This window comes from Eulemur rufifrons, chromosome 13 (assembly GCF_041146395.1).
Source record: "Eulemur rufifrons isolate Redbay chromosome 13, OSU_ERuf_1, whole genome shotgun sequence".
Lineage (NCBI taxonomy): Eukaryota > Metazoa > Chordata > Mammalia > Primates > Lemuridae > Eulemur > Eulemur rufifrons.
Window position 1 is genome coordinate 10395977 of NC_090995.1, and position 15673 is coordinate 10411649.

Below are 15673 nucleotides of genomic sequence, written 5' to 3' on the forward strand. Positions count from 1 at the left end.
GGAGATTGAGAAAGGGAAGATGGTGCGTTATGTGTGTGTGTTGGGGGGTGGCGATGAGGGGGTGGCATTGACCTCTCTTGTCCGTAGACGAAACAAGACCAAGGGATTGCCCATTACCCACAAAAGTGTAATAGATGTGACACACATCCTTTGGATGAGTTTCATTCCACGTGTTCAATATTCATTATTCAGTGGTTGTAGATCACTGTGCTGCATGTTATGGGCGGGGGGAGGGTGCGGGAGGTGGAGATAATATGACATAATTTTGTTGGCAGGTCTTTATGGTGTCATGAGAGACACAAATGCTGAAAAGTAGTAAATAAGGGTGGGGAATGAGGCTTAAGGGGTGACAGAAAGGTGGAGGGAAAGGGTGGGGAGACCAGTGAACTGTAGATCATAGACTAGAACAGGTGTTGGCAGACTCTTTTTCCATAAAGGTTCACAGAGTAAATATTTTCAGCTTTATGAGCCATACGTCTGTGTTGCAGCTACTCAACTTTGGTGTTGCACGAAAGCAGCCATGGACAATGCGTCAGCAAACGAACGTGACTCTGTTCCAATAAGCCTTTGTTTATGGAAAGAAAAAACAGATGACCAGCTGTAGCGTGCTGATCCCTGGACTAGAATGTAAACTCCACGAGGGGCTGGACTTTGTTTTTTGTGTGTCTGTTTGGTTTGTTTTCAGCTCTATCGCATGTCCTACAAGAATATTTTGTGCGTACATAGTAGACATTTGATAATTGTGTTGAGTGCATGGAGTTGGAATTAGCCACTGCTCCAAAATGGAACTCTTGGCATTTGTTTAGTGCCAAAGTAAGCCAACTCTTTGTCTTAGACTGTTCCTATTCAGGTTTGGGTTAATCATGCTGGATTGCTTGGTCTTTATTTGAATAAGTGTTTTTGAGACCTGGAAAGATTTTCTGACAATGAAGCCTTAGGGAATAAGAAGCTTATTTATGGTCACTTTAGAAGCAGTAATTAGGCAGCTATTAATAAAGAAGATGCACCAAGTGCTTTATAAGTTTACCCCATTACGAGTGTATCTTTTATTATTAATACAATAGTGGGGAAAGGTCACTGAAAGAATAAGAGATTTGTCTGTCACAGCTTGCTCCTGGTTTACCTGACTTCCGTTGTATTTGTCCAGTGTTTCAGGGAGAGCTACCTCAATTAATGAGCAAAGCAGGAGCTGCGCTTCACCCTGGCACTCACCACCGATTTTACAATGTGACAGTTCGGGTACAACAGGCAGTAAATGATCGTGGCGGATTTAAGCGCTGTGGTGTGGCTGCATTGGGCAGTTGATCACTCATGAACATTGTATGGGATCATAGAATTGACCCCTTTGGTAATCATTATCTAAGAATGAGATAGTCTTTGGCTTTGACCTTCCACTTGGAGTAGACACTACGTTCTCTGTGGAGTACATTTTGACCCTACACTGCTCTAAAGAGAGACTGGCATAGACTCAGGGTTTTCAAAGGCCTTATCATGCTTGTATAACTGCACCCTGAACTCACCTTTCCCAGGTTCTTTCTACTTACCATTCTACCTGTTACCTTTAGGATAAAATCAAACCGTTAGCTTTCATCATGGCTCTCGTTACAGTCAACACTGCTGTAATTTTTTCCGCCTTCCTACTCCGTATCTGAAAGTTCACGACCCTCAAACATCCAAACATCCACTTAGTTTGTGCCATGTCTGTGCATTCTTTAAGGACATTCCCTCCTGAAGTGCTGTCTCCCACTTCTAAACTGAGAATTTTCCAGTCCAGTTACCTGACACTTAACCAGGATGGAAATGATATATTTTGAGGGCATATGTTATACTTTTCCAGTTGGATTAAGACTTTTTTTTTTTTGACAATTAAGAACTATGATCGTGTTTTCTTTTTATTCTGAAGTATTTTATTCTGACCTTTGGATTTCTGCTTAAGATGTGTTGTTTCTTGGTCTGATTATATTCTATAATTCAGATTTGTGAATTAATATTGTGTAGACTTAACTAGGAAGCAGATGAGGCTACTTAAAGGTACAATACTGATCCCCAGACGTCACTCAGAACCTATCAGGTACTTCACAGTGTTAAAGAGCACGAAGCGTAACCAGAGTGCTTCTCAAGAATGTTACTTAATTCAAGGACCCTTGAATGTCGGATGTGTCATTTTCCAAAAAGTATAAGTGGGTTAGAGAATAAGTAAAAGGTATTTAGAAAGACCTGAGCCATTTTTCTTAAAGGTCCTGACTAGTGATTAACATTTTTTGTATATCACACTTCTATTAATCTTTTTTTTTTTTTAACAGTTTTGTGCTTATTTTCTGTCTGTGATTTCATCAGTTTTCATTGAATGTATTCAGTGCAGATCCTAAAATTCTTAGCAAGAAGGTACATCTATGAACGGATCCTAAATTAATAGAACCCAAGGTAAAGTACGATAATAAATCAGTGTACTTTTGTGTTGCAGTGGGATCATGAAACCTGGCCTCAATGCCATTCTGGGACCCACAGGTGGAGGCAAATCTTCGTGAGTATGAGAGAGAGTATATGTAAGCTTTTTCTGTGTGGTTGTAGCGTGCATTTAAAAATCACTTTTTGGCGTGCAGGTATTTGTTGAGCATTTGCGGTGCGTGTCTGGTCTAGTTCTAGGCAGTGTGGGTGACATGCAGTTGGGCTGACCTGTGGTTATGTCTCAAGGACCAGGAAGTCGTGTTAGATCCACTTCACTAATAGGGCATGACACGGTGATTCGCACATAGTGGTTGACCATGTTATGAGCTAATGGGAAGGAAAAGGAAGGAGATGATAAGCGTGGAGAGATGGGGCAGAAGGTATAAGTGAAGGCCTGAGTCTTAGATGAAAGAGCACTTTGCCCTTGTCGGGACCACCAAGGTCGGACAGCTGGGAGGGCCATTTGGGAGGTCTGTGCTGGATTAGCCAATGGTGTCTTTCGCGTAGGGCCTTTATTGTAGCATACATTAAAAAAAGGAAGGTGAGAACTTAAAAATATATCCAATTTTAGTTAAACCGTGGAATTTCTTGACCAGTTAATTTTCTAACTTGATCAGAATTTAGATTCAGAGTAGCTGAGAGATATGGCCAGTGTTGGAGGAAAAAGCCCCCGCAACATGTATTTCCTTTTACAGGTTATTAGATGTCTTAGCTGCAAGGAAAGATCCACATGGATTATTTGGAGATGTTTTGATAAATGGAGCACCTCGCCCTGCCAATTTCAAATGTAATTCAGGTTATGTGGTACAAGTAAGTATTAGTGGGCTTTCATTTTGGTTTCTTCTGTTTCTGTGTAGGCATGTGCTTTGGCTGGTAGTTCAGCGTGCTGTCAATTGATTATGTGACATGCTCGTAGAAGCAAATTTCTTCACACCAGCTTTTCATAGTGTCCCATAAGATTCAGAGTGGTGCTAAGTGAGAAGGCAGGGAGGATCTGGAATATGACCCTGGTAAGGGCAATACCAGTTTCTATACCATTTCTGGAAGATACTACTGTCATCCTTTTTTGTCCTTCCCTCACCTTTTCCCCTCTAGCTTAGAAAGATCTTTTTGGCAAATCCTTGTACAAAGCAGTCTGGAAATGTCTTCTGGTAGTCGTCATAATTACCTGTCTTCTATTTGGGGATACGAATAGGGAGTGGAGATGATTCCATGAGCCTTGCAGCTGTCTGTATACGGAATTATTGCCACTTGCAGTTTGAAAGTTCATCATTAACTAGAACTTTACTTTAGCTGTGTGATTTATGTGTATTAAGTTTACATATACTAAAGAGTCTTGTTAAAATGCCATTTTGCCTTAAGGATGACGTCGTGATGGGCACTCTGACGGTGCGAGAAAACTTACAGTTCTCGGCAGCTCTTCGACTTCCGACAACTATGCCGAATCATGAAAAAAATGAACGGATTAACAAGGTCATTCAAGAATTGGGTCTGAATAAAGTGGCAGATTCCAAGGTAACATGGAAAAAACTGATAAACACCGTAGCAGATAGGACCTCCTCGGTGTGGATGAAATGACCTTTATTCAGAAGTTTTCTTTTTTTTTTTGAGACAGAGTCTCACTCTGTTGCCCGGGCTAGAGTGCCGTGGTGTCAGCCTAGCTCACAGCAACCTCAAACTCCTGGGCTCAAGCGATCCTTCTGCCTCAGCCCCCCGAGTAGCTGGGACTACAGGCATGTGCCACCATGCCTGGCTAATTTTTCTATATATATTTTTAGTTGTCCATGTAATTTCTTTCTATTTTTAGTAGAGACAGGGTCTCGCTCTTGCTCAGGCTGGTCTCAAACTCCTGACCTCGAGCGATCCTCCTGCCTCGGCGTCCCAGAGTGCTAGGATTACAGGCGTGAGCCACCGCGCCCGGCCTTCATATGACATCTTTGCACTGACTTTTTGCCTTCCTATTTGTCACTTCTTCCTTTTAGCCCTTCTTCCTCCAGGGGGCTTTGTTCCATTGCTTTTGAGGTATATTTCTGAAATTGATAAATGATGACAATATAGGATTCTTGCTCTATATGTTCCACTTTGCTGTGGTTTGGCTTCCAAAATTATATTTAGTCAAATTAGGATTTATTTCTGATTTGAGTAGTGTCCAAGTTATTTTTCTATAGCCTTTCTTTTCCCAGTTTTGTCTTCCATCCGTACTTCATACTATACTTTCTGACAGTCTTTTATGTAAAGTGTGTTTGCTTTATTTTGTTTGGAAGAATAACTCTGAGATGCCACCATTTGCCACTGATTTTTTGTCTTATGAGCGATTGGGTTTTCTTTGCTTTGGTTCTGTTTATTTATTTGACTTTGTCTTTCCAGTGAGGTACCTTCTTTCACTCTGTTCTTTACCCCCAGGGCAGTCATTGCTCTAAATTGCTCGCTTGGATTTCCAGGGAAAATAGACTCAAGGCACAGTTGTTGACTTCCTGGAGTTCATTTATCCAAACGATTGAAACGATACATCTAAAAATTTTACTTTTTATGAAATTTTAAGCATAACAGAAATATAGAGAGAAGTATCTGATTATTATGGTAATTATATGTTTATAACATAATTTATGACTACTAATACCATTCACCTAGATTCCCCAGTTATTAACCTTAGGTGTAGACAGGGTCAGTTTGGGGAGCTTCAGGGTGATGGAAAAGGTGCCAACGTGGCAGGGTAGAGAGTGGACTGTCCTAGCTGCCAAGCCCACGCTCGTCTCGTAAGTCCACTTGGAGACTTTTGGGGGTGGGGGGTGTTAGAAGGCTAACAAATCACAGGTGCTTTCACATTTTCCTCGTCCGTCTCTATCTCCCTTTCTAGACTGTGATTTCACTAAGTCAAGGCCAGATCTTTGAGCGTTCTAACCTTCAAACCAAATATCTGACTTGATGAAGACCCTACATGACTGTTAAAAGCATGGGCTTCGTATCAGGCTTAGCCGCTTATATCAGCTCTGACCTGAGCCTCAGTTTACCTGTGTGATAAAAGAGAAGCCCACTTCTTCTCCCAGGGATGGCGTGTGTTGGGAGCTCACCAAACGGTAGTGACTGGATGTTATTACTAATCCTGATAATGTTCGCATTTTAGGTTGGAACTCAGTTTATCCGTGGTGTGTCCGGAGGGGAAAGAAAAAGGACTAGCATAGGAATGGAACTGATTACCGATCCTTCCATCTTGTTCCTGGATGAGCCCACGACTGGCTTAGACTCGAGCACAGCAAATGCCGTCCTTTTACTCCTGAAAAGGTAAATGGCTGTGGGGACATTATTCTTCACGGACTGTCTGATCATGTACCAGGTATTCTTGGTGGAGGGGATTCAGATCCAAACGATGTCTTCCTTCCTTATTGGAAGGAAACAGTCAGTTAACAAATGCTAAGTGTTATCAAGGAAAACCAGACAGGTAAGAGTGTAGGCAGTGGTGGCCGTGGTGGGGGTGGGGGCGTTGGTTTATGGAGAAGGATGGTCTGGAGGGACCTCACAGATGTGGAGGGCGGTGGGTGAGACCTGGGTGTCTGGGAGAAGGTTCTAGTCGGAAGGAAGAGCCAGTGGCCCCAAGGAAGAGCGTACCCAATGTGTGTGGAGAGGCCAGAGGGACTAGAACCCACGAGGGGGAATGCAGGTTGGCTGGTGTGTTAGTGAGCCCAGGCAGTCACACACACCGCCACAGCCTGGGTGGCTTACAGCTCTGGAGGCCAGAAGTCTGAGCTCAGGGTGTCCGCAGGGTGCTTCCTTCTGGGCCCTCTCTTCCTTGGCTTGCACATCTGTCTTCTCCCTGTGTCTTCACTTCCCTTTTCCTCTGTGTGTCTGTGTCCTCATCTCCTTTTTATGAGGACACTAGTCAGATTAGGACGTACCTAACGCCATTTAACCTTAATTACCTCTCTAAAGACTCTGTCTCCAAACACAGTCACATTCTGAGGTTCTGGAGGGTAGGACTTCAACATAGGAATTTCGAGGGGAGACACTTCATTCCACAACAGGACAGGACGTGAGACGGAGGTGGGTTAGCGGCAGATTAGATAGGCCTTGTAGGCCACTGTAAGGACTATGCCTTTTGTTGTCGACAGGTGATGTGGGAAGCTCTTTGAGAGTTTTGGAACACAGGAGTGACCGCTGCGGAGAAGGACGGTGTAATTGGGCAAGGGAGGGCGCCAGGAATCCAGGCCCGGGGCTGTTTGGAGTAGCTCTGTTGAGATACAGCCGTGCTTGGCCTAGGCGGGTAGTGGCGGGTGGTGAGAAGTGGGTGGGTTCTAGATCTGTTTTGAAAACAGAGCCAACAGGATTAGCTCGTGAACTGGACGTGGGATGTGATTATTGAGAGAATGAAGAGAAATGGCATTTCCTTTTATCAAGACTGGGAGGAACAGGTTTATAGAAGACATTTCAAAAGCTAAGTTTTGGACATCTTTAAAATTAATTCTTAAAGGAAGCTCAAACTTACAGAAAGGCTACTAGAACAGTGCAAAGAAAACCCCTCGTCCCTTCACCTAGATTCTCCAACTGTTACCATTTTACTGCATTTGTGCCTCCTTCCTCCCCCTCCTGCTCCCCACTATATAGTATTTTTCTGCCATCGTGCCCCATCGCCCCTAAATCCTCCAGAGCGTAACCTCCCAGTCAGGAAGTCGGCGGCGATGCCTTCGCCACCACCGGTCTGTAGACCGCAGTAGAGGTCACCGGCTGTCCCCGCCCTGCCGTTTCTCACTTAGGATCCTCTCCAGAAACTCCTCTTTCAGTCTTTTCTAATCCGGAGCAGTTCCCCTGTCTTTGCCTGTCTCCCACGTCCTCGCCAGTCTTGGTACGTTTCTCAGGGTGGCCCTCAGTTGGGGTCCCTCTGGTTTTTCATGACCGGACTCGGGCCATGAAGTGATGCACACATCTGGGACTGCGTGATTCTGACTTCTCCCACTGTGGGTGATGCTCACCAATGTCATCTGATCACGTCGGTGTCTGCTGAGTTCCCCTGCTGGGAAATTCCTGGTTTTCCCTTTGTAATTGATCGGTATTTGGTGGGGGGAGATAATCAGCTCTTTTGCCCATATTGCTTTTCTCGTTAATCTCTACCCACCAGTTTGAGTATACGTTAATAACTCCTGCCTGCATAAGCTACTAGTGTGACAGTTGCTAAACATGTCATAGTTGACATTCTACGTAAGGAAGAGGTTTTTCTCTGTCCCTATTTATGTACTCATGTTCCTGTTTTATTCAATGGATCGTAATCTGTTTTTCTGAACTATTTTAGTGCTAAAATTAACCCAGATTTGGCCAGAAGTCCCTTCATTGTGACTTTTGTGTCCTTTTGACCTGTCCTTAATCATTCTTCAATCATTTCTTTGTTTTACTGTCAATACGATGTTCCAGGCTCATCTTGTACTGTCCTGTGGCAGCTCCTTCTCCAAGGAGCCCTGGTTCTTTCTGGTGTAGTTAATTCTTAGAAACCCGAAATCTGGTTTCTTAGTTGGCTAATTGCTATTGGAGTGTCATTGCTTCTAGACCCTCTTAGTAGACAGACCTAGGAATTACACACATGTGTGTATGTGTGTGTGTGTGTGTGTGTGTGTGTAAAATAGATAGTTCTATATTTTATTTGGAAATATAGTGAATGTAAATGTGTGTGTTTTTACATGTACAAATATATTTTGAACAGAAAGACACGTGTAAACATACACCTAAAACTATTGCTGTATCTGTTGGCGTGTCTATAAAAAGCCCATGAGTTCACATTTCTCATTCCAATCTAATACCTCACTGTTCTTTTTATTCTTCACTCTTTCCATGTTTGTAAATGACTCTTCAGACAGCGAGACGCTTGGCTCCCATTATCTCAGTATATTTACTTCTTGCTCCGTCAGCTAAGTAAATTGTTCCATGGAACCAATCTCCCATTCGCTCTGGCTACTCCCTCTGTCCTCCTCTGGAACCTTCTCCTCTGCCCCGGTTTCACGTTGCCTTCATAAAGCTTCCCCTCCCTGTCACTACCTCGCTTCCTCTGACGCCCGTGTCCTCGTAAGCAAGTCTCTTTGCTAGGAGAGGAGAAATGGCAAGATGGGAAGGTGTCCATGTCTAAGGTTTCAGACACCCTAGGTTTCAGATGTCAGTTGCACGTGACAGTGACGATGCCAAGTACTGGGTCTGGAGTTCAGCTTCATTTAGACGAGATATCCATGCCCGATTAATTATCTGTAACTATTTGAACAATGTTCATTAGAGAATGATGATGCATTGATAGGGAATACTGTTAATATTTTCTCTAGGTTTTGATCTGGTTAGCACACAAGCTTCCTTCCTCACTCAGCAGAGCTCTGCCTCAGTTCTTCCCAAGCTCCGCTGTGCATTCTAATCCTCTGGGGTCTTGTTAAATGCAGACCCCGTTTCTCTAGGTCTGAAGTAGAGCTCATGATTCTCCGGGGAGGTTCTAATAGGAGACACTGGTACCGATGCCATCGGTCCTCAGGCCACGTTTGAACAGCAGGGCTGGCACACGATGCCACCCAGCCTGCTTCAAGTCCTTCACCAGCTCCTGTTGCCCACGGATGGAAGTCTCAGCTTCAGAGTGACATTCGTCATGGGCCCGTTTTGCTGCAGTCTCTTCAGTTTCTTCTTCCCCCAACGCACCACGCATGCGCGCGTACCACGCACCCTCTTGCTCTGTAACATTGAGCATCCTGCGGTTTCCTGCATAGACCTTTTTATTTCACACTTTATTCACCTTCTTCCTTCACCGTCAGTACTTTTTCTTAGCTTCGTCCTGTTGGGCCTTGTGACGCTCTACTTAGATCCTCTGCAGACAGGGCTGTATGTCTCCCATTTTGCTCACAGAGGAGCGCCTGGCTACTTCTAGTCTACGTTGCGTTGAAATTACTGACCTGCTGGCCTGCTCCTCTTTGAGGCAGAACACCCCTGTATACACTGCTCGCATACAGTAGGTGCTTAGAAAATGTTTAAATTGAAGTCAGTCTTCTCATAAAATAATTTTAATAGTAACAGTTTTGAACAGTGATTTTGGCCTTTGTTTCTTCTGCTCATAAGTAATAACTTGTGTGAAAAGGTAGTTTGCACTGTCTTGACCTTGGAATTAGACCAGAGATCAGATCCTAGCCCTGCCCCTCACTGTCACCCTACGGCCAGTTGCTTAGCCTTTTAAGCTGTATCTGTAAAATTAAGGTAATAATAATATTGTGAAAATTGAAATGAGGTTATTTCTAAAGTACTTAGCAAAGACATAGTAAGTACACAGTAATGTTCATTGTATCATTAGGACAGAAGAATGAAAACCTATTTCTAAGGAGCCAAAAGACCTAAGTGATAAATGAGAATGGGGCATAGGACTGTTTTTTTTGTTTGTTTGTTTGTTTTTTTAATATTTAGACCATAGTTAGTTCTCAAACTTGAGTGTATGTCTGGATTACCTGGGGTGCTTGTTAAAAACATGGATTCCTTAGCCTCATGCCCAGAGATTCTAATTCAGTGTCTGGGAAGACTGCCCAGGAATCTGCATCTTAAATAAACATTCTAGTTGATTCTAGACTGTTGATGTGCAACCCATTTTGAGAATCTCTTATTCTTCTTAAATAAAAGCATTGAATTCAAGTTTCCTAACCAGCAGGTAGACAATATGAGATGAAAAGTTAGTAAAAGAAAATCAAGTTGAACTAGGAACAAATGATCTAAAGGCAGGAATAAAGTGTTTTACCAAGAAGTACACGTTTCGGATGTTTAATGACTTGTTATTTTCTCACTTTTAACTTAGGATGTCTAAGCAGGGACGAACAATCATCTTCTCCATTCATCAGCCTCGATATTCCATCTTCAAGTTGTTTGATAGCCTCACCTTGTTGGCCTCAGGAAGACTAATGTTCCATGGGCCCGCTCAGGAGGCCTTGGGGTACTTTGCATCAGCTGGTACGGTTGACTGTTCCGGGCACTAAGGCCCTTCAGCAGCGCAGTCTCGATGGAGAGCAGAGGGGGTTCCATCTTTGGGGGGACATGCCGTGGGTCCCACCACTCCAAACCATCTGTGGTCTGCTTGGTGCTGGAATTTTCCTTCATTTTACAGCACAAGCTTGTTAGGTCTCTTTCCTGCTCTGTTTGAGTATGTAGGCATGTGTGTGTCTGGGTATTTTCACTGGGCTTGTATCTGTTCTGCTTCCCAGTTATGGTGGCCTTTCCCTGTCAGCTCAATACTTAGTATGTTGGACTTATAGCCAGTCATTCCGTCAGCTGAACATTTTTGGAAAGGCCTAGTATCATTGTTTTCTTGAACATATGATAGATCAGCCTTTCTCATTTTTTCCCCCTTATGTGTGATGTTGGTTTGCCTTGATGAAGGCTTGTGGAGATGGAACTTAACTTTTGTAGTAACATTAGATTGCAGATTTAGGCCTTGAGTGGGAGTGAGTGACCTGTCAGTCAATAGAGTGGCCAGTCCCGAATCTGACTTTGATGGGCCAACATTTCTAAGGATTCCGGACCGCCTGGTTCTTTGTATTTCAGATTGAAATGTGGGACCTTTTTTTTTTTTTTTTTTTTAAGAGATATTTGGATATGATGATAGATGATTTTTCCAGGACCTCAGATACAGCTTGAAATATTCATTAGCTATTTTTCTTCATTCATTTTTGTTTAATTTCTGTCATTTAAAGTAATCAAGCATACATGGGTCTGGGGAGTATAGGGGAGGTGAACCCAGGAGTCAGACTCCAGGCCGAGTTGAGTTCAGATTATGGCACCATAGAAGTGGAGGTGAGAGTTCGGGTGCGCGGTGCTGGCCGTGTTCTCTCGAGAATGCTGCTCTGGGGACTTGTTCTCTTTTTGGGATTACGGCAGCGTGACAGTTAATTTGGACCTCTGAATTTAGTATGCAGAGAAGCAGTCATTGCTGATGTTGGCACTGCCCATCTGGCATTCTCTGGGCGCACTCAGAGAGCAGAACGCACCTGGACTTTTAGTACTTTTTTTTCTTGCACCTGTGTTTAGATTTTGAAGAAGTACTACTAAGTACCAGAGCATATTGATAGCTATTTCAGGTCTCAGGAATTATGATAGGTAAGGACCAAGCACTTATAATGTAAGATTTCCTGAGAGTCCAAGGTTTAGGTTTTTTTTTTTTTCCGGTCTGGAAAACCGAGAATTGTTGAAATGTCGTGTGACTGAATACACACGAGGAAAGGGTAAATCACTGTGGGGAGACGGGAGAAAGGAAATGAGGGAGACATTGTTAGATCCTGCCTGCTCTAGCCTCAGCTCCCTCATCTTCCAAGACCATCCAGTGTGTGCCCACGGGCTGTCTTCTTTCCTTTAGGTTACCAGTGTGAGCCCTACAACAACCCCGCAGACTTCTTCCTGGATGTCATTAATGGAGATTCGACTGCGGTGACATTAAACAGAGAGGAAAACAACGATGAAGGTATGGGAATCTGGTAGAGTCACAGATTTTTTGCCTAATTAAATTGGCTGAAGTTTAGCCCTGAGGTGGCTCAAACATGGCTTAGGTAATGCAGTCCTCTGATACCAGTCAACACAAAGATTTTGTTGTCCGTGAGTGCTGCGGGTGTTTTTGATTTAATTTATAAATGAGCATTTATAAACAGAGTCTCGCTCTGATGTCTGGGCTAGAGTGCGGTGGTTATTATCATAGCTCACTGCAACCCTAAACTCCTGGGCTCAAGTGATCCTCCTGCCTCAGCCTCCCGAGTAGCTGGGACTATGGGTGTGCACCACCACGCCCCGCCTAATTTTTAAGTTCTGTTTGTAGAGACAGGGTCTGGCTGTGTTGTCCAGGCTGGTCTCAAACTCCTGGCCTCAAGCGATCCTCCTACCTCTGACTCCCGAAGTGCTGGGATTACAAGTGGGAGCCACCACACCTGCCCTGATATTGTTAATTCTTTTTTTTTTTTTTTTTTTTGAGACAGAGTCTCACTCTGTTGCCCAGGCTAGAGTGCCGTGGCGTCAGCCTAGCTCACAGCAACCTCAACCTCCTGAGCTCAAGGGATCCTCCTGTCTCAGCCTCCCGAGTAGCTGGGACTACAGGCATGCGCCACCATGTCCGGCTAATTTTTTCTATATATATTTTTAGCTGTCCATATAATTTCTTTCTATTTTTAGTAGAGATGGGGTCTCGCTCTTGCTCAGGCTGGTCTCGAACTCCTGAGCTCAAACGATCCGCCCACCTCGGCCTCCCAGAGTGCTAGGATTACAGGCGTGAGCCACCGCGCCCGGCCCCTGATATTGTTAATTCTAAGAGGACTTTTCATTAAAAGAATAAATATGCTCATTGTTTACATAGTGTTTTTAAAATAAAAGATCTGGCACTTTATGCATGTGCACAGAGTAGGAAACAAGGACCAGATTTTTATATTAAAAATTATAACTCCCTAGGATAAGAACCCTATTTTAGAAGAATCAGTGTCTAAATGGTTAGGAAAACACCTGTGGGTTTGCTGTATCCATAAGACTATGGCAGTAGTGAGGCTGATTTGCTCTATTTCTCTTTTGTGTAAAGCAATGCAAAGCCAGTAATTTTTTATACTCAAGCTTTAGAATTAAGGTGTTAGGGAAGAGTCCAAGAAAGGGTTCATAGCAGGATAGGCCAAAGAAGTTGTAATCTTGCTCACAGTGTTTTCCTTCTTTATCCACTTTTATTCTAAAGCCACAGAGACTGTAGAGCCGTCCAAGAGAGATACACCAGTCATAGAAAAATTAGCTGAGTTTTATGTCAACTCCTCCTTCTGTAAAGAAACGAAGGCTGAATTAGATCAACTCTCAGGGACTCTGAAAAGGAAGAAGGACACAGTCTTCAAGGACATCACGTATGCCACCTCCTTCTTTCATCAACTCAGATGGATTTCCAGGCGTTCATTCAAAAACTTACTGGGTAATCCCCAGGCCTCTATAGCTCAGGTACCAAGACAGCTTCTTTTGAAATACTCACATGGGAAACTGTTTGGTTCTGATATAATCTATTTCAGGATTATGTTTACCTTCTACCTACCCTTCTAGTTACTTGTTATCTCCCTACTCCATTTGGGATCTGGAAACAGTCAATAGAACAAGTAAAACACAATGAAGTAGCTTTTCTTTGGAGACAGGGTCTAGCTCTGTCACATGGCCTGGAGTGCAGTGGCATCATCATAGCTCACAGCAACCTCAAACTCCTGGGCTCAAGCCAGACTCCTACCTCAGCCTCCCAAGTAGCTGGGACTACAGGTGCACACCACCCACACCCAGCTAATTTTTCTATTTTTAGTAGAGACGGTGTCTCACTTTTGCTAAGGCTGGTCTCGAACTCTTGGCCTCAAGTGATCCTCCCGCCTTGGCCTCCCAGAGTGCTAGGATTACAGGCGTGAGCCACTGCGCCCGGCCCTGTGCACTGTAATTTTTATATTTAACTAATAGTGGCTTCTAAATGTATCCGAGAACCTATATCACCGCTTGAGCCATATTGCTAATTGCCCCAGATGTTTTTGATACTCATAATTTGGCTTTTCTGTAAGAACATGGGTACTTTTGTACATTATCAATTCAGGGTCAAGTCTTATTCCTTGAGAGTGGATTTAATGTCATTTGGAAACTAGAGTGGTGAGTTAGACCAACGTGGGTTACCTGTTGTTCAACAGTGAGATGATGTGTAATGAGTTGCTTATTTAGTGTGATTTAAGCATTACATTTTCCTTCCTTGGAAAACAACCTGCATTTCTCTTGTCTCTAAAAGTGGTTTAGAAGCATCTTGTCCAAGTCTCGGATAGCGTAGTTCTGGGCAGGGCGTGATTAGAATACAGAGCTATTTCCCATGTACCAGGATTCTGCACGTTTAGGTGCGAGGCTTTAGTCCGATGCGAATACTCGTCCCAGTGCCTCCAGGTTGTATGTTCAGCCTACCTGTGTCATCAGTGAACTTAGTTCCACAAAAGGAGTTCCAGCGATGTTCACAGCAGCGACAGGCTCATGGAACAAGGATAGAACCTTGTATCTCTCCGAACATCTGCTTGCAGGGCAAGTTTCGTTCAGATTTGTAAATACTGGAATGTTAGCTTAGGGCAGGAGTAGGCAAACCTTCTTTTAGCAAAAGACCAGGTAATAAATATTTTAAGCTTTGCAGGCTATGTGGTCTTTGTCTTGGGTAGTCAACTCTGCCATTTTAGTGTGAGAGCAGCCATAGCTAATACGTAAACAAATGAAATTGGCAATGCTCCAATAAAACATTATTCATCGCCCTGAAATTTGAATTTCGTATAAGTTGTATATTGTAAGAAACATTAATCTTCTTGGCTTTTTTTCCAACCATTAAAAAATGTAAAAACCATTTTTAGCTCACAGGCTGAACAAAAATAGGTGGCTGGCCCTGTTATTGCCTGAGGGCCCTAGCTTATTGACTCCTGGCTTAGGGTTTTTAATCTTGTATGTTGTTTCACTTCTAATTTTTTTTCTTTTTTTGCATCAAAAGGGAATATGTCTCTCAGTTTTTGAACATGGGGTTGTTAAAAAGTCCAGCTTTCTGCTGATAAATCTCTTGTATTTATTGTCCTATAGCTGTCCTTTGGTTGGACGTAATTAATTCTTATATTGGATTCCACTTAGCCTCTGATAATGCATTTAACCAAAGGTTGTATTTAGATGATTTTGGAATGAGTGGATTATGTGTATAAGATGATTTAATGTTCATTTAATGTACCAAGCATTTCCTAATCAAATCAATTTGGAAGCAGATAAGGTCGGTCTGTTCCATTGGGCAATGTTTAGTTTGCCTGTTTGTTTTCTTTTCCTTAACAGAAGAAAGAATAACATAGACACACCTTATAAAAGCATGTCAAGCTTAGGGGATTAATTGTTTTGTCAATATGTTTGAAAGCTGACTTTGAAAATAACTTTTAGAACTTTGAAACCTTTAGGAAACATCCTACTCAAAATACTCGGAGTGTTAATATAAGATATCAAGTTTGAATGCAAAAGAAACAAAGCATGTGGAGTGTCCAGGTTGAAAAGTTTGAACAATACTGTGTGAAAATACAGACACTTGTATACACGTGCATGCATTAATGTCCATGGTGTCATCAGCATTTACTTTGGAAGCTTGATATGTTGAAGTTGAGTATATTCTGAGGGAAATGAAAATAGGCAAGGGTAATGGGAGTTTTCCCCAAATTTCTAACTGAATTTTTAAGTTAAGGACATCTTGTAAGTGAAGCAC

At 43.0% G+C, this 15673-nt stretch overlaps 1 protein-coding gene across 3 annotated transcripts in view; it reads left to right on the plus strand.

Annotated features, from left to right (window-relative positions):
• ABCG2 (ATP binding cassette subfamily G member 2 (JR blood group)) overlaps positions 1–15673 on the plus strand; it is a 46579-nt gene that overhangs the window by 15527 nt on the left and 15379 nt on the right. For all 3 annotated transcript variants that reach the window (XM_069485360.1, XM_069485359.1, XM_069485361.1), the window contains exons 3-9: positions 2465–2524; positions 3144–3258; positions 3811–3963; positions 5573–5730; positions 10238–10389; positions 11789–11893; positions 13136–13386. In XM_069485360.1, the coding sequence (XP_069341461.1) occupies positions 2465–2524; positions 3144–3258; positions 3811–3963; positions 5573–5730; positions 10238–10389; positions 11789–11893; positions 13136–13386 (994 nt within the window). The remainder of the gene's footprint in view (positions 1–2464; positions 2525–3143; positions 3259–3810; positions 3964–5572; positions 5731–10237; positions 10390–11788; positions 11894–13135; positions 13387–15673) is intronic.